The 22,832-nt window shown below is 41.7% G+C and overlaps 1 protein-coding gene across 1 annotated transcript; it reads right to left on the reverse strand.

Annotated features, from left to right (window-relative positions):
* Window positions 1-3,217: 3,217 nt before the first annotated feature.
* Window positions 3,218-22,548, reverse strand: DDX3X (DEAD-box helicase 3 X-linked). The gene is made up of 17 exons (XM_062599668.1): window positions 22,356-22,548; window positions 19,739-19,796; window positions 18,623-18,673; window positions 12,397-12,520; window positions 11,198-11,341; window positions 11,014-11,113; window positions 10,471-10,606; window positions 10,100-10,185; window positions 9,381-9,479; window positions 9,138-9,298; window positions 8,794-8,938; window positions 8,554-8,698; window positions 8,148-8,329; window positions 7,941-8,058; window positions 7,187-7,343; window positions 6,112-6,239; window positions 3,218-5,769 (listed from the first exon to the last, which is right to left on the reverse strand). Exons 1-17 carry the CDS (start codon window positions 22,398-22,400, stop codon window positions 5,687-5,689), a joined length of 1,962 nt encoding a protein of 653 aa, XP_062455652.1. The 5' UTR covers window positions 22,401-22,548; the 3' UTR covers window positions 3,218-5,686.
* Between the last annotated feature and the right edge of the window lie 284 nt (window positions 22,549-22,832).

A 22,832-nucleotide genomic window follows, 5' to 3' on the forward strand; every position in this document is an offset into this window, starting at 1 on the left:
TCTTCCCAGCAAAGTCTGCAATCTCTGGCCTGTAAGAACATTGCCCTTGAAAAAATAATAGGCCTTTCACCTGAGAAATCTATACTTCGCTGTTACAAAACATCATGGCAAGAACAAAGTTTTCTTCATCATATCAAATACGGAGGAAGTTGTCACTGTCAGTATGCTAAGACCTGTATAGGTCACTAATCAGATTCAGCACTTCGTGCTCTGTACGTGTAGTTTGAACAACGCCCTCATTTCACAGCAATATTTTTATGCTAACAAGTCCACACGATATGCACAGTAAGCCTCCCCTGAAATGACAGGACTAATAAAATGTATATGCCTCAGAGCCAGTTTTTAATTGTTCGCAAAACCTCCCTGCAGAAACACAGTGCCCCTAACAACTGAATGTATAGCTTAAATGCATAGCCAGGAGGAGCCATCTATAGCGCTGACAGCCTTGCATTCCAGGCCATCCCTGAATAACATCAGAAAAAAAACAAACAAAACAAAAAAAAAAACCTACAGAGCATTAGAAGATGACAGTATTTTGGTAGAGGAATGAACACATACAGACTCTGCCGTCACTTACTCTTTTCTAGTCTTGGCTCTGGTCCAAGCCTGCTTTGCTGATCATCAGCAAGTTACTGCAGCAGGATGAGTAATATTTCTGTGAACTGGAGATAATTATGCTCATTACTTTGAGGACTATTTATGTAAGTGCTGCTTATGAGCAAGGCTATGTACCAGGCAGTAACAATTCAATGAACAAAGCAACAAACCATAAGGCTGGTAGAACCACACATATTTGTATTAGCGTGTTTTATGAAGGATGTTTTGAAATGCTGCTTGAAACTTAGCTGCCATTTGTATCGCCTTAGCAATCTTTTTCTTCTCAAGTACAATTATGATTGCCTGTAAGGTTGGCTTGTGTGCTACTGTAACAGATCTAACCAGCTTCACTGAAGTGGATGATTTCACTGCAGAATTAGATAAATAAAATACAGACTTCTCATTTGCTCTCTTCCTCTCCCCCAAGAGTAACATCTAGTGTTTAATCACTGTGGTCTACAATTAATTACAAATCTTAGTCACAGGTTATTTTCATGAATATACTAATCATCATGAGCAACAGCAAACACTGCACTTGATGGGAGGATTCACAAACTCTGAAGGCAACAGGTACACAACTTTGAGGTAGACAGTGCAACTCCAAGGTTTTACATCACCACTGCTGGAGCCTCAGCTCTGTCCTGCTTGCCCACATCTGTTCTGTGCACCATCATCACCTAGGCCTCATGCTTACATCTAACAAAATGCTGACCCAAGTTCCTCTAACCCTTGCGGCTCTCCAGGTCTGCATGAAAATCTGCAACAGGATATTCCTCTCTAAATTGCTCCCATCCCTGTCACTATAGTCAAATAAATGATGTTTGAGGATCACTCCTCATCTGCACTGATCATAATAATCTCACTAGGAGAAAGAGTTAAGTCTTTTACTACAGCATCTTTTACCATAACCTCTGTCACCGTGTGTATTTGAAGCCATTTTCTGGACGGTAAGAACTGCCTTACATATCTATAAGACCTGCTACAGCACAGCTTCACAATAACGTAAATAAACAAATGGCCATTTTTCATCATTTAATTCCTATCTTCTCCTTTCAGCTTAGGGTTTTTTCTCTTCCACCCATCCCTAAAATTTTTCACATTTATTATGAGAAATCTTCAGAATTACACAGCCAGGGGCACTGAAAGCAATTAAGAGTACAATACTTCTGTGGGAAGCTGCTCTGAGTTTTTGATGGCACCCTTAAGTATCATAAACTTCTCCCTGCCATTTCTCTAATGGCCTGTTTTCAGCCTCACATTAGAAAGGAGTGGCTTCCTCCAGTCCCACCCAAAGGAAGCATTTCCTTGTATTCACCTTCTCAAGCATTTCTGCAATGCCTCAGTACCAAAACACTTCCTCCTCCAGTTGGAGTTTCACTTGCTGTTCCCCTTATTTTAGGGATCATTCCACTAACCTTTATTTTCCCTGCTCCAGACAGCACCACACAAAGGTTTTACAATTGCCTCACTGTACTCTTGTGGTTTCAGCTGCCTGATGACTTCTGCCATGTCTGCACCATTCACATGGGCATTGCCAGGACCAAACTTGCTGCTCAAAGCAGTAAACGTAGGCCTTTCTGCTTGAGGCCTGGTTTTCTGAATCTGTGAGCTACCTCCACACTGCACGATACTTCATCCAGCTAACCTCCAACGTGTAGTACATTATTACTTTTACAATTTCAGCTGATACATGGAACAATCTGCCAGGCCAGAGCTCCTTGAAACCTATTTTAACTGCATTCTGGACATCCAGGGACATAGCATGACAACACAAAGCCCTGCAGGATGGAGACTAGTGCAAGTCTAAAGCAGGTAAATTTGGTGTGGTCCACACTCACAGCGTATTCAAAGCAGAGCTGTCAAACTATGCTTGTGAGCATGCTCTAACTTCCTCCTTCCTACACTAAGTGCACATACATTATTGATGTATTTGAGACATCTGACAAGAACTACTCCTTCAGCTTCAGCCTCCTGAATGTTTCAGTACATGAGCTCAGTCCTGCTTACCAATAGCTCTAAATTCCCATACAGTTTTTGATTCCAATCTTAAATCTATCCAAAACTGTAGAGCTGCTAATCTCAAATGAATTTGGCACAAGTAGGAAGAAAAAACCCTCCCTTCCCTCCCCCAGGCTGGTACATGCATACTCATTTTCAGGGAGGCTGCCCAGGAGGGGGGAAAATAAATAATTAATAATAATAATAAAAAAGCAAGCTCTCCCCTGCACGGCATTCAAGTTCAGAGATTGTAAGATGAGGCTTAAGAGCTTTAAGAGTAGAGTGACCAAGGAATCAAGCTTGAGCATGAGCTCAAACTTCACTTAAGCTTACACTGCTGAAGCCAAACTTGGTACCTAAGGAGTGGAAGAGGAGCCAGAGTATCTGTTCCTCAGTACCGCAACTACCTGGTTAGGTTTTATCTCTAGAAAATTTGCATTACACAGGTATCCAAAACATTGTAGCTGCTACAGCCATAACCTGAGTTTAGTGGCCATATATAAGCCCACTGATGTTATGTGCCACACACTGCATTCACCTGCTTCTAGAGTTGCATGTGAATGAGACTTGGGATACTAATATTTTAAACCAGAAGAGTGACGCTTAACAAATGAACAGACTGTGCAGTTCAACTTTTTTATTTTAATAAAATCAAGAATATGCACAGCACATGCAGTGCTAGCATCTAAACTAATACAATAAGCAATTCTAAACCTACAGTGACTTGAAATTCAATTTTTACATTCAGCAAGTTTAAATCCATTCTTGCATATTGTTGTAAATCCTTGTATCTGAACTGAAAATATTGCTGGCTGATAAAAACTTGCTAAAATGCACAAGTCACTGATTATGCCAATACAACAAAGATAACCACATGTTTGAGGATTGCAATGTGCCAGACATTCACTGAAAAAAAAAAAAACAGAAAAAAAAAAAAAACAAAAACCACACAACTAAACAAAACTCACGCAACAAACATCTGAGAATCTGGACACTTCACATCAGTGTTTAGAAGTGTTTCATTAATATCTTAAGACAAGTGTATCAAAACCTTGGCATGTTCAATTTTAAGTTGCCAATTTTTGTTTTACTATCAGAAAGTTATGGCTACACTGCCAATGCCGGGTCTGCTTAATTTGACTTAAGAGTTTAATATGACTTAAACATTAAAAGCTCACACTACCCCGAAATATATAATTTCACGCATACGGTGACATTCAACATTCAAGTGCCAGTGTTTTTGTACTGTCTTTTGGTCAAGTTTCTTTAAACTTTCAAAGAATCACTTTTAGGCTTACAAAAATAAATATTTGTCAAAAATGTTCAATAAATATTACACAAAACTAGCAGCAAAAAGTATCTAGAAATCTGTCGTGTGCAAATAGTTTTCTTCCCAGCTATCATTCCCATGGTCCCAAATATGTTTTAGAATCTATTTCCTTCTCCTTAAACAAGCTGCGTTCAATCTCCAAGAGACAAAATAAGATTGGAAGTTAAGGACACGCACACAAGACATATATAAAATTCTCTGAATGTGCAATAAAAGAAGTATTTTGTAAAAAGTTATGGGCAAAATGTACAAGGGCCTAAACCTAGACTTGAAATAGCACCATAACAAATGACCTCAATACTGTCAAGTGCACCTACTTAATAAAAGTTTTAGAACAAGGCACAATACACTTGAAAAAATCTATTGCACTTTAGGAGATTTTTGCCATTTTTCCTATGCCACTGTAGATTAGAGTTGTTACCTGCTCTGGCCACAAAGTTAGCACAGAAATTCCAAGTGGCAGAGGCGTTTTTCTGGTGGACAATACTTATCTTTGGCCAGATTTAGCATAAACAGACTATAAATACAATGGAAACCTATGCAACTAAAACTGACTAAAACTGCACTTTAATAGCAGAATTGAAACCTTGTGCAGTTTATGTACATTTCCAACCTCTGTGATCTCAGATTTGTTTGTTACTCTTCTGGAGCCATTTTACAAAGTCTACAGTAAGCCAGTTTAACATCTCCACGCAGCTTGAACAGAGTAATGTGAATCTGCATTAAAATAAAGCCTGCTGCATAATTCTTCCTGTTCATACCCTCTTGACCAAAAAACATCAACACTAGCATGCGTTATTAGACCAAAAATTCAGTCAGGCCCTTAAGGAGGACCAATCACTGTCATGGTCAGCCATTCTACCATTTCAATTTCATATGGCAGGCATTTTTAAAAAGTCTAAATAGATGAGTTCTCCTAAAAACTATTTCAAGTTATCAGACCTTTAAACATTCCCTGTAATATTCCGCCCACATTTGGCTAGCTCACATTAATTATCTGCCTAAATATTGAAAAAGGAATTGCTGTATTTACTTGCATTAACTTCAAAAACAGTGCTTTTAATGTATGCATGTATCCATACATCATCTCATCATGACTGGAATGGCTTATTAAAGGCTATCAGGTTCTAAGTACCTATCCAGGATAGAGTGAGCAAATCAGAACTTTAACTTAGTACAGTTTTGCCACATTAGAAACTAATTGCATTGATATGCTTCAAGATGTTTTATTTTTCAAATCTGCAAATATCAAAAGCCCTAATGCAGGCTACCGCATAAGTTTTTCTTTGTAATATTATGGATGAATCAGTGATTCCTGTTTAAGTTGTATCACACCTGTGTGCCAAGGTTTGATTTTAGCCCAAGTTCAGTAATTTTTATTTTGTCAAAACAATTGATATCTTGAGCATTACTGAGCCAACAGGACATCAAAATAAAAGTTGTCTAAAGTTAAAGGCACAGTACATTAACAAACAAATGATCCTCAGTCACAAAATTATAAATGCAGTTTCTGGGTGGGGATGGGTGGGAGGGGAGTTAATCCTGACTACAGCAATAGAGTCTTCAAAACCACCTTCAAAATAGGGCTACTTATTCCTTTGTTTCCATCTTGTGACCTTGAGCTCCCTTAAAAAAAATTTCAGTGGAGAATCACAGCTGGTAATGTACTGCGAGTTCTTGAAGCTACACAAGGTATAGTCTGGCTAAGTTACATGTGGTTTCCATATTAGCTTGTTTGGTAGGTATCTGCTGCAAGCAGATTCAGTTGCCCCACCAGTCAACCCCCTGGGAGTTGTAGTTTCCTCCATATCCATCGCTGTTGTAGAAGCCTCCATAGCCACCACCTACAAAAGGAAAGACCACCAGTGATACTTAATTATCCAACTGAAGACTTGCACCTTCTTAACACACTACAGCCAAGAGCACAGACAAGATATTTATCAACTCCCCCACTCCACAAAGCACTGCCAAACACACGTTAAACCAAGATGCTGTAAAGACAGCATCAGCTGTACTAGTATTCAAAGATGGCTACAGGTAACTTGTATTCTTTGCAGAACTAGGTTAGCACAAGACTTTGCATAACATGCACCGGGAGAAAATACTTAAGCACTACCTCTAGAACAGTAAGCATTTCAGATCTGGTTTTGTATCTGCCAGCCATGCCTGCCCACTTTTCCTCTTACCTCCAAATCCTCTGCTGCTACTTCCTCCGCTGCGGCTGCTGGTTGATCGACTACTACTAAAGCTACTGCTGCCAGAACTGCTGCTTGTTCGATAGTCTCTGGCGCCAAATCCTCCGCTGAACCTACTGCTATATAGAGGGAAAAAATAAAAATATATTTAAGCATACACACTCATGCAGAGGTTGAGTCTCAAGTTTCAGGTTACCAGAGCATGCTAGCCAAGAATCAGTACAAGCACTATGCTACAGCCCATTTAACCATAAGCATCCACAAAGTGCAACAAGCACATTCTAGACAGTAAATAGCAAACTCTTCCTTTGACATGTTGAACTTCCCACATTACAAAGAATCACCTTCCCAGGTCCTAACTAGATGTGATTCACTGCAGCTTCTTTTCCATGGAATTCCCAAACCTGAAGTATCTGTATGAAACAGTCATGCAGTTTTGACTATTTACTGTACCACAGAAGAGAGTAGTCATTTTACATGCATACTTAAAAAAAACATTCTATGGATTCACATGGTCAAACTGCAGTATCTAAACTAAGACAAAAAACTTTCACAGTCAACAAGCATTATGTACCACTACTAACTCACAGCAGCATTTCAGGTTTCTGCGGCAGAACTATTCCACAAGTAGCCTCTTTTAAAGAGAAGTTCACTATAATCCAACAGGCTGTAGTTCCATTTTAGACTAGTACTATCTACTTACCCCTATATCCCAGGGCATCTGCAGCCTAGCTCTCTTAACCTTTTCTGTTTTAAATCAAAAAACATATAGCTCTTTAGCATCAAAATAGCTCTTCAGGTCTGACTCTGGCATATACAGCTGAGAGTTTCTACAAGTGTTCCATGAACACTTATACATGAGATTTGTTTCTCCTCTTAAGCATCAAACTAGCCATCTTATTTAAAACTATATAAAAACTAAATTTTAGATACCACCTCCTGATACCAGTGTGCAGTGAACTAGAATTAGACGTATTTCCTCAGCAGAACTTCACTATTTGAGACAAGACATCACAGAACAGCACCACAGACTATGTATACCTGTAGTCCAAGTTCAGATCATTACCTCTTAGATCGCCCACGGCTGCCGCCCCCTTTATGATGCTGTTCATAAGCCATGTTTTCCAGCCAAGATGGTACTTCTTGCTTAGCTTCAACAAGAAGATCAAGCAAGTCCTTGGTAATGTTTATATTCCTCTCATTGAAGAACGAGGTGGCAAGGCCTGAAGTAAATAGTCAGTCTTAGCCCCAAAAGCTAATATAACAAAGCAAACATACTGCAACAGCACTCCATCATACCCACCCACACAACCCCTTGCCCTCTATGTGAGAAAGGAACCAAGTTCATGTATCGTGTCACAGAATCATTTAGCAGTGACAGAGCGCTAGCCGTAACAAAACCATTGGTTACTTTCCACATTGACTAAACAGCAGTGAAAGGAAACAAGTAATCAAGTGTTATTTGACTTGAAAAACATTTGAGTGTCACCAAGACACTGTTTACTGAACAGTGCTCATTTGGGAAGTACTCCAAGAGCATTAGCTTTGAATATTACTTTAGTATTTTGACTGCATTCTAACAGCACCACCACAGGGTGAGCAGACTTTCAAGTTCTGGATAAGCTGGGACCTCACATAAGCACCTCACAAAACCTTTAAGTCTAACTGCTACGCAAATGTAACTAAAACCAAAGCCACACACACATCATTCGTATGCATGGGCTTCTCTGATGTCTTCTAGTTGCAAACTCCTACTTAACCAATACTATACCTAGCAACTCCTACATGAAATTGCCTGTGAAATTCTATACTTTACTTACCAAGGTTCCCTACACGGCCAGTACGACCAATACGATGTACATACTCTTCAATATCACTTGGCAAATCAAAGTTTATGACATGTTTTACATTTGAGATATCCAGTCCTCTTGCTGCTACCTAGTGGTGAAGAGATTTAATCAGATCTTAGCAAAAATTCCACAAGTGAAATGCATGAAAACTGAAAGCGATGGGCGTATTTCACTTACTGCTGTAGCAACAAGAATTGGGCTCTTGCCCGAACGAAACTGGTGCAGTGCTTCTTCTCTGTCTCTTTGAGAACGATCTCCATGTATACTTGTACAGGCATATCCTTCATGGTAGAGGAAGTCCTCCAAAGCATCGGCACCCTTCTTGGTTTCCACAAACACCAGAGTCAAGGAATCTTTGCCTAACAATAATTAAACCACAGGTAAGCACCACAGAGACTGCACAGCAAAGTACACCCCCATCTTCTGTTACCAGTAAAGCCTACATCAACTTCAGACATTGCATGCAAGACATTCACCGCCCATTAAGGCGGCACAGAACAGGAAAGTTTCATCCTTCACCTAATACAAGTTATTACCAGTCAGTCATTAGATCTGCCCTGAAATTCTCTGAAGCAGTCTTTACCTGTGGCATTTAGCAGATCAAGCAGAAACGACCGCTTGTCTGACTCTTCCACCCACACCACTTTCTGTGTGATATTCTCAGATGTAGAGCCCACTCTGCCAACAGCCAGAAAGATATATTCATCAAGGAAGTCACGAGCAAGCATCTAAAAAAAGTAGGTAAAAAAGAAGAATTGTTTTTCCTCTTCCAGAGATGAAGTCTAGTAACTGCTGTAACATTAAAGTACTCCACAAAAGATACCTGGATTTCCTTGGGGAAAGTAGCACTGAACATCATGGTATGACGAACCCCTTTTGGGGGCATAGTGTCTTGTTCAACAATTCGACGAATTTGAGGTTCAAACCCCATATCAAGCATTCTGTCAGCTTCATCAAGCACCAGGTACCTATATAATTGTTAAAGCAAATATGTTATTTATCCTTCAAAGTTAAGTCTTAACCCAGCACAATCGACTAAATACTTTCTCAATATTCACAAATTGAAAGCCAGATCTTAGAAGTGTCATCTAACTCTAGATTGTACTTGAAAAAACACAGTTCCAAGTTGTCAAGTCATCAGCATACAGACAAGACCAGTTCACTTACTTGCAGAAATCCAGTCCAATCTTTCCCCTCTCCATCATATCAACCAGTCGTCCTGGAGTTGCTACAAGCAAGTGACATCCACGTTCCAAGTCCCGTATCTGCTGACCAATGTCTGCACCACCATATACAACACAGGGACGAACTCTGGAACGGTATGCAAACTGTAAAGCGAGATTAAGTTAGCTCTCTGAAAAAACAGACACACTCAAGCCTTTTGTAATACTGAACACTTGGATAATATACCTTTCTGGCCTCCTCATAAATCTGCACAGCCAGTTCTCTAGTTGGAGCCAAGACCAACGAGATTGGATATTGCTTACGACGCCCATACCTTCCATTCTCCTGAAGAAAAAAAACATCTGAAATGAGTACTCAAAATGCAAGCAGATACCTACTGTCAGATGGGCAGCAACGGAGACAGGCAAAAAAAACCAAGTAGCCTCTCAGTCATACTTTTCAACACCGCAACCCAAAACTTCGCCTTGAAATTTTGTGCCCAGGATTAAAGTTCTGGTTCACAGGTTAACAGTAACATCGCTGCATAAACTTGTCTTTCACAAGCAGCACTGTCATCTGTCCTAGCCACAGAATACCAGGAAGCTTGTTATTTCCTATTCTGAAGTCCCTGCAACACAGAAGTACTGGTAAGTAGCTTTCTGATAGTAAGCAAAGCACTCCTACAGCTTGCACAGGAAAGCACCACTTGAAGACTTTTTCAAGACCACTTGAAGCTTGTTCAAGACAGTCATGCATATACTTATTATACATATATAACTCTTTAAATAGGAGAAAAGGGGAAAAAACTTAAGAGGAAAGCTAGAGGCTTCCAGGAGTTAAAACAAGCTTGCCTACTGCCTCCAGAAATAGCTGCACTGAAATTCAGCTGTTGTGCTCAGTAGCCAAAAATCAGCATATGGGGCAAAAAAATTAGATTCTGTAGGACTAGATACTAAAGTACTTGCCCTCATAGCTCTCAAGGCATCTCCAGGGCCATCTGCATAGATCTGGCTCAGTATTGGTAGAAGAAACGCAGCCGTTTTCCCAGAACCTATAGGACACAATTCAGTGTTAATACTAACTTTCATCAGAGTTGTTATACTGTCAATTACGGCACCTAAACCAATGCCACTGACACATTCCCAGCAATATCTGCACTAGATATAAGGACACCACCTATGACATTAAGGCACACTCTTTTTAGCCCAAGAATACTATCTATTGAAAAAAGAAAAACTTCTGTACAACACCTCTGAAGGAAAACTCTACTTCTACTGAGAGGTTAAGCAGCTATTTAGTTTACTACCTACTAAGTAGTAAGCAGTTACTAACTTACCCGTCTGAGCACAGGCCATCAAGTCTCTCTTTTCTTTAATAATAGGTATTGCATGTTTCTGGACTGGAGTAGGACGGGTGTATCGTGTGAGCTCAATGTTTCCCATAATAATTTCTCCCATGTCAACATCGCTGAACTGCAAGATTTTGAAAGGTTAAAGAGGGATTCTTTCCCTTCAACCAGGGCCCTCCCCTAACCAGCAAACAGGTCATTCTGTTCAAGAAATCATTTGGCCATGCTTGAACAGTTAGTGCAACAGACCAACACCTAAGCACTTCTACTTATGTGCTTGTTCCAAGACAGATCTCACATAATTAAGTGAATAAGTGCTACTGAATAAGCTTATAAAACTTCTCCTGTCTTAACATTACATGGAATGGAACTGGAATTACATCTCCCCTGCAAAACAGCTTAGCTGAAACTCTTGTGCTTCCTTCCCTCCCCAGCTTAGAAAGCATGACATCAAGTCTCACCTGGGAAAATACATTTAACATTGTTAAGATCAGAGACACCAACCAAACAGATTATAAATAAAAGACTTACACTTTCAATATGTGGAGGACAGTTGCTGCCTGTTGCTTCAACAGGAATGTCATCATATTTCTCAAAGTTAATGCCAGTGTTGCTTCCTGAAAAAAGCTCTCTGAAAGTAGGAAAGATAGTATTTTACTTACTAGTCAAGTCAACTGTGTTGATTTACTTGTTAGTCTACACAACTATTACGTACTGTTCCAGACGTTCACTTGGGGGAAGAGGTTTTGACCAGTCATCTTCGTCTGATTTGTCAGACCAGCGGCTACTTCCACCACCACGGTCAAATCTACCAAAGCCACTTCTATCATAGTCACCACCTCTCCCACGCTCTTCATACCTAAATAGAGCAAGAACATCAGACCACCAAACATAGGCAAAAGGATTGTTTTACATGCAAAATTAAAGTCTAGCCCAATCCTTAGGTTAGGTCATATCAGTCTGTATTACGGACAGAAAGCTTTTTCTGTCATGATTTGGCAGTTTTGATTTGCTTAAGTGTACCTTAAGTTAAAAGAATCTGTGCTCTGCCAGCAGAACTGCAATTCAAACTTCTTTTCTATTTTTGTAGAGTGCTTCAAATAAACGTCTTATGAGGACACTGGTAACTTCCCCCCTCCCCGCCCCCGTCCACACACACCATTTCCAGAGTTCCATATTATGTTTAACTGTCTCAAGAATACACACACGATCTTTAAGTGTTGCAACTTGCTCCTATGCTCCCCCACCACACACATAACCAAACTAAATTATATAGCTCAATTATGCATCACACTACACATTTTATAGAGGATGCTCACCTGTATTACTGACTTGGAAAAAAAAAGTGGAAAAAAAAGTCCTTACCTCAACTGTTTATTTTTGGTCTGGTAAACCATGTTTGAGAAAAGGCTGGATACAGGACTAGCGTCAGCTTTACTAGTCGATAAAGGTCACTCTCACCACACTTGTGCATACGCATGATGTGTGTAAGACTGATCAAGTAAGGCAGAGAACCTGCAAGAGTCTCACCCAGTTTTATTAACTACACTTTTTAACAAGGGGGAAAAAAAAAGCTCAAAAAAATCCATTTCAATATATTTTAAGAGGTTCCAACAGCTGTTACTGATTTTCTCATAGCAGCTGCCCATCTAGCAACTTTTTCATGAAATATCTAGTCATTACAGCTTCAATAAGTTGGGCTGGTCCTATACAGCAAATCTTTCAACTTAAGCAAGTTCCCCATCCTGGAACACCTGTAGCTTTAAAGCAAGGTTCTCTCATTCCATCTTTCCCTCCCAAGGCCTTACTTTAACCTGTTCTTCACATCTAGAACAGATTCTCGACAGAGGAGATGTGCTACCAAAACAAATGCTGAGGCAGAATTAGTATGTATTGTCCAAAGAAAGTACTTGCCTTCCTCCTCTTGACCCATTCCCACGGTCAAAGAAGCTTGATTTTGCTCCACGGTCAGATCGTGCACCAAAGCTGCTGTATGCATCCTTGTCTCTGCTAGAGCTCCAGCCACCACTATCAAAACCTAAGAAAAATATTTCAATTTCAGTAAGACATTACATGGTCCAGGCATTTACAAGAAAAAAAATGCAAGAGATTGACTAGTCAATCTTCCCTGTGATGTTTATGCAACCTCAAGAAAAAAAAAAGAGCAGGTATGCTTTCCTCAACTTTTAGGGAAACTTTAAGAGTTATCCTATTAGAGATTAAACTTTTTTCCTTGCCAGAGTTTACCATAAAGCTAGAAGACAGCTGAAACCTCTTTTAGGGACACTAACATAAAAGCACATCATGTTGAGAACAATGCTTGCATTAGGCTGACATTTAAGCTGCTTACTTTGGAGAAACAGGTTCTAGAGGCAGTAGGTTCAGAGGCACTTCAGAATAAAGCTGACATGGCTGGGGGATTCTGACAGCGTAAGTCTCCACAAGCTTTAATGCCCTATTAACATAGGACAAGCTGAAGAGGCACATCCAAGCTTAACACATTACCATCAAAATCCATCACAATCCAGTCTTGAATTTAATAACCAAAGTATCTGAGGACTAGAACCTCAGATAAGTCAACGGAACAAGCATTAAGACACTGGAAGCCTTATCAAGTTTAGAATTCTTCCTCCAGTTCTACATCAGCTCTCTATCCTCACAGAGCCTTGACATTAAAGACTTTTTTTTTTTTTTGGGGGGGGGGTGATATTAATTAGGCCTCTATTGAGTATAGCAATTGATAAAACCTTGGCATTAAAAATCCTACATAGAAGTTAAGTGTTTTGTCATACTGCAGGTACACAGAACAATCTGATCTATGTAGCCAGAATAAAGGAGAAATCTTAAACAGCATCATGCAGAAATAAAGAACCTAAGTTCTTTTACCATGAATTACCACATAAACTCTTTGCAGAGCACTTAACATTAAATCTGTCTACAGTAGATGTCAGCAACTAAAACATTAACTCCAAGAGTTAGTTTTCTATTGCAAAGTATCTCAGCTAAGACCAACAGACTGAGATGAAAAAGCCTTTCTTTCCAGCTACTAGAGGGGCAAGGGCACTAAGCACTGCTTTTATGTTAGAACCCAGCTTACAAAAGAAAGTTTTGATTCCAAGTTCAACCTTCGCAAGTTTGAAAACAATACTACATTAAGGCTTTCAAACAGAACTGTCCTCTTTCGATGAAAATATAAAACTGATTCTGCTTTTAAGTGTCCCACCCTACATCCATCTGTCAAATCTATGTTCCTCCAGCTGCAAATCCATTGTAATCACTAACACAATCATTCTGCTCGTTGGTACTGGCATTAGCTATTCATATAGTCGTTACTTCCTCAACCAGAGTCTCAGCTTAGGAATTCTTTGGCAGAGTTCAGTGAAATAAAGGGAGATGTCACTCATACCAGCAAACATGTTTTTTGCAAGCCCCTCAGCACTAACTCAGCTGCTGGATTGCACCAAAGTGGCAGAATGCAATCAACCAGTAGCACAGTTGCTCTAGAGAAAGAGGTTCTTCTAGACTATCCCTAACTGGGACTCTCAGGTTTTGCTACAGCAATTACCCTATCTTATTAGGTGTTCTTTGAAGGATTTTTTTTTTTTTTTTTTTTTTTGGGGGGGGGGCGGGGGGGGGGGGGGGGGGAAAGGGGGAGCAATTCCACTCTACAGGAGTGGAGCAAGTGTCAGGTGCAAGGCACCTTTAGAGTCAGCCCAATTAATCAAACCAAGTGAGTGATAGTTAAGCAAACCAGCAACACTAACCCACACGCTTACTGCCATGCCATCATGGTAATTCATGGAAGCCTGCTGTGGAAATTCTTATGGAAGAGACTCACTCAAGTACTTACAGATAAACTAAACAGACTTCTGAGGAAAGAACAAGAGTATCACAGTACTTCCTCATAAAGTTATGCTTGTTTATAACAACTGAAAATCAGATTTTAGTATGAGTTGTTCTCATTTGATGGCTAAGCCACAGTGAATATTGGAGATGCATCATCCTGCCTAGAAACACCAGTAGTAAAATCAACAGGGCAATTTTCAGAAACACAGATTTAGTTACTGATTAGTGCCAGGATCCAGAGAACTGGCCTGGCTTTGTACCACACCAAGATTTTCCATGAAGTCTGCACAATTCCAAACAGAAAGACGACTTTAGACTCCTGATGCCATACAAAGCTAGCTTTCTCACCTAGCTTGTTAGATTTCTGAAGTTGTACCAGTTTAAACTGGTACCTTGCCATGTTTTTCTTAAAAATAAACAAACAAACAAACCAACCAACCTTTCTCTTACAGTTGCTGAAATGCCTTAAATTGATATGCACCCTCCCGGATCAGGGCTTTAACTGCACCTTCATTTTGATATTCTTATTTTGATTTTAATGGTTGATTGGTGTAGAACAAGACAGAAGTCTAAGCAATATAATTCAGCCCTTAAGGGGAATCAGCTAAAAGAAAACATCACCATGACTTCAAACAGCCAATGGCATATTGAGATCAATGCCAAAAAGAAATGCAGTAGAACCAAAACATCCCATCAGACACAGATAGTTTTCTTTAGAAATACCAGCCCAAGAACCTTGTAATTGGAAATTCCCTAACACATTAAGACTTGAGAGAAAAAAATAAAATAAAAAAGCAAGATTCAATCCACTACACATTTCTCACTGAAGCGCTAAGTTTCAATTCAAAAATTTAATGCATTCCCAATGCAATTTTGCAGTTCTTACACTTCTAAAGAACAGAATTGTCAAGCTGCTTCTCAATCCTTTAAGTTGCTGTCACATGCTTCCAAAGGAAAGTCTGTGTTTTCATCCAGGCATAATGCATATCATAAATGCATATCAAAATCATAATGCATATCAAAAAAACTACTATATGCAGCAGGAATCAGCAGTTTTAAAAGTTGAGAATACTTCTAGCATTTATTCCTTGATCTGCTACTACACAGCAGGTTTCACTGAAATATTCCAGAGCAGCTTTCAGGAAGTTTAACAGGTAAGTGATCTGATATCACCATGCTTTACTGATACAGAGTCTGGATTTCATACTGCAAGAGGCTTCTGACCAGACAGCCCAGCATACGGAGCTCCATATAGTGTAGCTTCAATAGTTCAAAAGCAGAACTACCATTAAGACATCCATATATTTTTATGCATTCTCACATTTCTCATAATTTGGTACTGGCTTGTTCCCAAGAACAAAGCTAATGGATTTATATCAAAACAGGGGGTAGGTCTGTATGTGTATGGAAAGGAGTAAACTGAAGCTACCTGGTGTGCTAGGGGAGCACTATAGTGTTTTTAAACAGAAAATCTCTAGATCCTTTAATATGCTTTCCATGCTAATAGCTAATTAAACTAGCATGATCATCTCCGCATGTACAACAGAAAACAAACAGCTATTTTAAGTGCCCCAGCACTAAGTCATTTCTTACTTTGCCACAAGTCCATTACACAACTTTATTAAAGCATCTATGAATTACTACACCAGTCAGCTACAGAGAAAACCAAGAGCTCCAAGCCACACTATAGCCCAGCTGTTCTAAAGCAAGTGTAGGAATACAGTAAGAAGAAAAAAAGAAAAAAAGAAAAAAAAAACAAAAAAAAAAACACCCCAAACCTCTCCTTTTTTTCCCCCCCTTTACCATTAAGGTAAGGCCTATATTAAGTGCTGTAATATTAACTAACACTTATTTTGGAAACCCATCAAGCCATGGTTAGTAATCCAGTAGAATGATCTTGCTCTAAAGAGCAACAGTTCTATGTAATTTTACTCATTTTTACATTCAAAAGAACTCAAACACGCTGCTATACTTGTAAGGCTATATCGAGAATTGTTACATATTCATACCATTATCTAATGTTTGGTTTGTCTGTTATGCTAAGGCACATCCCATACATGGCTAGTACTTGCCAAGAATACAGTCAATATAGTAGTGGTCTTTAACAAAAAAACCTACATATGACTTAGTTTATGACATAAAAACTGTAACACTTCAAATCACATTACAGAATAGCATAGCTTTGCATCACTGCACTGATGACATCCAGTGATAGCTTTTTTCTTGGTGAAAGCCCTGAACTGGGATAGTAGTTTCCATATAGCCAGTATGTTCTTCCTGTTGCACAGTCATGAAGATTACACCAATAAAGCACTCAATCAGGTATAAAGGAAATTCAGAAGTACTATGTTACAAAGGGCATTTGACAGCATGTTCAGTTATTCAAATCAGACATGTGCAAAACCTAGATTAAGATTTCTGCATACCTTTTCAAAAGGTGGTAAGTGCCTAGCATAGCTATCAAAATGCCATGAAAGAACCACCCAGAATTTCTTCCTGAACAGACCATAACATAATCTAGTTACTGAAGTCCAGATAATACGAAGGCAGGAATCAATTAACCTTCTGAAGGGTAAGCTTTAAACTAGAACACCTATGCATTTTCCAGTTTGAAGATAACCGAACTCAATGAGCAGACAGACAACTCAAATATCCCGCTCAAGTGAAGCAAGACTGTCTCCAGCAGGCAATGTGCACTGTGATGCTTCACCACCAGCCTCCTATAGAAAGTTGAAACAGTAACATCCCTATACCCACAAGTCACGTTAACTGACAGAAAATAAATTAAAAAAAAAAACTCCACAAGCTCCTTAAGTGATATTCTCAAATATTAACCCGGAATTTAGTACCACAAAGGAAAAAATAAAAAGCAAATGGCCACAAGTCAACTTAGACTATGGTTTCTTCACATTCAAAAAAAAAAAAAAAAAAAAAAAAAAAAAGCAATGTTCCACTCAGGCTCAGCTTGCAGGCTTCTTGGAAAACTACTCACATTTGAGGTTGAGATGACTGGGAATTTAAACAGCAGTGAGCTGAAAAATAGTCACTGCTCTTACCATTCAATCCTCCTAACAGGCTGTTAAGCATCCTTTGGTGCTCTACGGCCAGTCTTTGCATTAGGAAAAGGACTACTTTAGAAACACATGAAGAGAGACCAATTTGTTTCTTCAGATGGCACAGAACAGGGGCAGAACACTTTTTAATGTAGTCCTAAACTCAAAACCCAGAAGCATGTATTTCAATACTTTTCTCCTACTCATTCCCCTCTTGGGGGTAAGAGTCTGTTGCTCTTTCCAACCAAGTCTTGTTGCCACGCATAAACTTTCTGGAACAAAACAGCAACCAAGTCCACAACGTTGCTTTAGAAATAGATGAGATTCAAGTTCACTCATTACAATACTATGAAACACCAATTACTGCTTCCGACTACCATTAGGAAAAACATTTTAGTTCTTCTATTCCTGAAGTTTTATAGTTGTTGGACAGAATGTTTCTTTTATCTGCATAGGTCATTATCACCATGTGTAACAAACACTGAAGCATGTGTGACTCATCTTACAACTAAAACTCATTTTACTTCATTGAAGTAGTCTACAAAATGTTTCTTCTTTATCCTGTTTTGTTCTAGGAAAAAAGTATGTGTATGTATATATATATATATAAAAGCCATTTCCCAGTACAAACCCTCCACAAAACATATGACCACCACTGGTCACGCATTTCACATTTTAGGTGTCAGCATTCCACATCACATGCACAAAGAGTATTGCAAATACTCTTATTTTTCCACTTAAACTACAAGAATTAGGAAAGAGTAACATCTATATTCTCTGTCCTCCACATCTACAGTTAAATGCACGTACACCTAAACCTCTGTTTAGCTGTACTTTTTACTTAGAAGCTCATCAGCTATAAGATCAAACTAGTTACAGCAAACTTTACATCATAGTCACTAACAAAAATTGGTGCTGCTAGAAATCATTCAGTTTGATACACAAGACTGAGCTACAGAAATTCAGATGTAGACTTGGTACAGTCACAGTTAATCGCTCAGTGAGACAGAGGAGACGCTTTGCCAACTGGATACTGAAACAAGGCTTAAGATTTAACCTGATGAAGGAATCAGCACTAGCAGGCTACCAGCAAGATTTAAGTTTCATGGTTTGCACAGAACAGTCAAGCAGTCTGCACAGTCACTTAATAGTTGTACCGAAGCCCTTAACAAGCAGCCTGTGAAGATAGATTCAAAACTGGATAAAAACCACAGGTATTGCTACCATTTTCTGATACATACCCTGTTTTGAAGCTTCCCTGTTCCGTAAGTGAGGAGGAATGTATCGGCCTTCTAGAGGAAGCAAAAAAAAAAGTCAGTGTTACAAGACTGCAGGGCTTGGATGCACAGATGCATTGAGATACCAATTTTTAAAATCGCTTTTGCTCAGAAGATACTTAGTCTCAGAGTTGTAAGACCTTCACATTGCCTTTAAACAAGGAGGCCCCTTAGTATTTAATACAGTACTTAATACACTTCTCAGTTCAAAAGGTCTTCAAGAGGTCCAAAGCAGGGAACACAAAGGTCTTGCAATCATATGTAGTTTTTTTTTTTAAAAAAAAAAAAAAGACAAAGGTTTTGCATTTCCTTTACTCAAATCAAACATGCCTTTTATTGACATTACAGTGGGTGTGACGAAAGCCTGTCTCCCTAGAAGTGGTGAAGGCTTGAACAGCTCCCAGATATTTGAGCATCTTCATTACGTCATTCAAACAAGAATACTGTAAGCATAAGTACTCCTTACAATCAGTTCAGCTGATATCTAACCAGCAGTCCCAAATAATTGCCTCTGAATAACATTCTTCATCTACAATCCAGATACGTGAGTCTGCTAAACAATGTAAATCATAATGTACCGGAGGCAGGAGCAGAACTTGAATACCTAGAATTTCCCTTCTCTTCTTAGCATACCTTATGCCTTGTATGTCACAGAACATTTGTACACCAGTGAACCACGACTGAAGTTTTTTTTTTTTTTTTTTTCAAATATTCTGGCTCTAGCTATATCCTTTGAAAGGACAGGTCATCACTAACCTCAGCTTTTTGACTGGAAAGAACAGAAAAGCTGGCAACAAAACTGAAGACTTATCTCTCTCAGACTTAATCCAGGGAACAGGAAAGCTACCAGAAAATTGAGACGCTGAAGTCATTCAGGTTAATTCAGTATCTAAGTAGAACATCACTAAAGCTCTTGAAACAAATTTACAGATGCCATACCACTACTGAATAAAGTGTTCCAAATTAAACCAGACTAATTAATAACCTCATCAACCCCGGATTCTTGACTTCAGACATTTTCACAGCTACAAGAGCTGTCCATTTTTAAAATAATGTACTTGCAAATTTGCATATACTTACTGCTTGAAGAGCTTCCTTCGCTCTGAGAGTCTGAGGAATTCAAGTCTAGACCAGAAAACTAGAAAAAATAAAACAGCCAAGTAATTATCACATACATTATGGGTTTGTGCTAAGATTAAAGAGAAAAAAAATTCTAGCTGATGAGAGGGCAGTGTTCTGATAAATCACTGCTATGAAGAAATTGGTTTCTGTGGTCTCACCAACCTGCGACTATAATCTTTGTTACCAAACATCAGCAGTGAATCTTGTCTTCAAGTGTTTTCATGGCCACAACATGTACTGCATGTCATCTTCTGAATTTGCTATCTTACACCTATCAAATCAAATACTAAGGACTTTTTGCTTATATGCAGAATAAGTATCAGTCTGAAACATCTTTTGGTTCACTGAAACTCATTCTGTTGAGGTCAAAAGCAAAGCTTTTGACTTAGCTGTCCATTTCTTTAAAAGCTACACTAATACTAATAAGACAGATTTAATGTGCAAAGCAGATATTATCTCAAAAGGTCAGGTGACTACTTCCAATTAGCTTGGCAGATTCAGCTTTTGATTTGCCTTTCTTTTTATACGTGTATGCAGCCTTTGGTCTCACAGTAAAATCTAGGAACAGGTATTTCAGTTCAGGTCTCAGCTGAAACATTTGTATTTCGCTTACCACAATTCTAACTCATTTCAATACAAGACAACCTGCTATACACAATATTTAAGGAGCAGCTTGGAATAGTTACGTCTGCATGGTATGGTGGAGAAAGCTTATCTGGAAAGACTAAAATGTGTTTAAATACTTTTAAATTTTTAGCCAAGAGCAACTGCACAGAAGTCTTCCAGCAGGAGCTCAATCAGTCCAAGCAAGGATCCCAATATATTGTCCTTTAAGATGTCCGACTACATGTGCTGCCATCTAGGACATCAGGATTCATATTCTTGAAAAACATCTGATGGGGTTGCACCTCTTATGACCTTCTCTACAACTACTACCTAAAACCTGATTTCTTTATTTGATCTGAGCATCCACATGAGGTTAAGAAAAAGCACGACCATCTTCTGAACTAAAAAAAAAAAAAAAAAAAAAAAACTTAAGGGATTTAGTGGAGAAAAGTGGCTCTCATCTGCCTATGGGCAGACAATCAACAGGAACGAAGCCTAGATCTTCTCCTGCTGGTCCCCAGCAGCCTCCACTGTGGGGGCATCCCAAGCCAAAAGCAGATGTCGGCGATGGCGCAGCGACGGAAGGCCCGTGCGGCCGCCATCTCAGTGCGGCGGTGCAGCCGGCACTGCGGGTTGGGATTTTCGGCGCAGCAGGGAGCAGCCGCAGCCGCCCAGCTAATCCGGCAGCCGGCCCTCGTCACGTGCTGCCTCGGGGCGAACGGGGGGGGGGGGGGGGGGGCGGAAGGGGGGGACCGGCTCCCTGACCTACTTCGCCGGAGACTCCGGGGCAGCAGCAACCGGGCACAGCACTGCCCCGCCGTGCCAACTGCATGCGCTGGGTCTCGCTATGACACAGGGGCCGGTTCTCCTCCTCCTTCCCACCCCCCCCCCCCCCCCCACCGCGCTCTTCTTCTGGGATTAGATAACCATCCACCCCCTCCGCACTGGGCAGGAGCCTGGGCCTCGCTCCGCCCCGCACAACCGGGGGGGGAAGAAATTGGGGGGGGGGGGGGGGGGGAGGGAAAGCAGCAAACAACCCCGCGGTGCAGGGAGCCGCCCGGAGACCCGCCGGCAGCCGAGCTCCAGTGCGTCACGGGGCCCGGGGCTCACCGGCACCGGAGGAAGAAGGGAAGGAAGGAGGGAGGGAGGGAGCGGGAGGGAAGGCGGGCGCCGGGCCCCGCTGACGCAGCTGGAACAAAGGCGGCAGCGAGCGCCCCCTCCCCCAGCGCCCTCCCCGGGGAAGGGGGGCGCCAACACAAAGCGCGCCGCGCCGCCCCCCGCTCCGTCACCACCACAATGACCGCCATTATCCTGCTCGTTCTCCCCCCCCTCCCTCCTCCTCCTCCCCCCCCACCTCACCATCCCCACCACCACCACCACCTCCCCCGCGCCCGGCCGCTCCCCGCCGCCACCGCCAGGGGGCCCGGCAGCCAGCGCTACCATCGTCACTCGCCGCCACACAAAAGCCGGGCCTGGAGCGTGGCGAGGAGGCCGCAGGGGCACGCGCAGATCCCGGCTCGCCCGGCGAACCCCCCCTCCCCCGACTCTTGCCCTTCCCCCCCGCCCCCCACCCCCGCGCGCTCCCCGCCGCGGGGATCGCGCGCCCCCACCGCGAGGGGGGGGGCGGAAAAAAACAATCCCAGCGCGGCGCGGAGCCGCCGCACGACGGAAACTGCGCAACAACCGAATGCGCCACAAACCGGCCACGCTGGGGGGGGAGGGGGGGAAGGGTGGGGTTGACGGGCAGAAAACGCGCGGGGGTGTGGGAATAAAGAGACCACGACGCGAGCGGTCACGGATTGCGACGGAAGGCAAGTCTCACGCGAGAAAAATCTCGGCCGTTTCTCTCCCCATCCCTACCGCACCTCACCTCGCCTCCTCCTCCCCCCCTCCCCCCGCCGCACTCTGGTTAACGGACCTGCCCCCTCCCCCCCCCCCCGCAGCGCACATTCCGGGGCCCATCCCTCACCTGCTGGTCTAGACCGAGGGCATTTTCCACCGCCACATGACTCATAACGAGAGATCGTCTCGGGGCGTCCCGCTCCGCCTCAAGAAATTCAGATTCGCCGGGCTCGGGGAGGGAGGGGGAAACTCGCCGCTGCTGCTCCTCTGCCTCGAATCGCTTTTCTAACTGAAACCCCCCCGCCTCGGCCCCGGCCTTTATATAGTCCCCGCCCCTCCCGCCTGCCCGGCGGCGCGCGCTGACTTCAGCGCGCAAGCTCCGCCCTTCGCCGGACCGCTCCCCTCCCCCTTTCTCCTCCGGGAGCGCTATCGCGAGAAAAAACGACCGCGCTGCGCCAGGGGAGAAAGGGGGAGGGGAAGGGAGCGGAGCAGCCCAGGCTATCGCGAGATCTGCGCGGGCCCTTCAGCTCAGTCTTCGATGAAGGGGGCACCGAAGGTATCGCGAGACTTCAGCGGCCGAGCCTGTGCAGCACAGGCCGGGTCT

Source organism: Rhea pennata, chromosome 1 (assembly GCF_028389875.1).
Source record: "Rhea pennata isolate bPtePen1 chromosome 1, bPtePen1.pri, whole genome shotgun sequence".
Lineage (NCBI taxonomy): Eukaryota > Metazoa > Chordata > Aves > Rheiformes > Rheidae > Rhea > Rhea pennata.

What these genes read in the sequence shown, in the direction of transcription:
- DDX3X (XM_062599668.1), bottom strand. Translation starts at nt 22,400, where the DNA reads ATGAGTCATGTGGCGGTGGAAAATGCCCTCGGTCTAGACCAGCAG. An exon ending in CTTTCCCCAAGGAAATCCAG is followed by an intron (nt 8,699 to 8,793) that starts GTATCTTTTGTG and finishes TACTTTTTTTAG; the next exon opens with ATGCTTGCTCGTGACTTCCT. An exon ending in TGGCCGTGTAGGGAACCTTG is followed by an intron (nt 7,344 to 7,940) that starts GTAAGTAAAGTA and finishes TATTTACTTCAG; the next exon opens with GCCTTGCCACCTCGTTCTTC.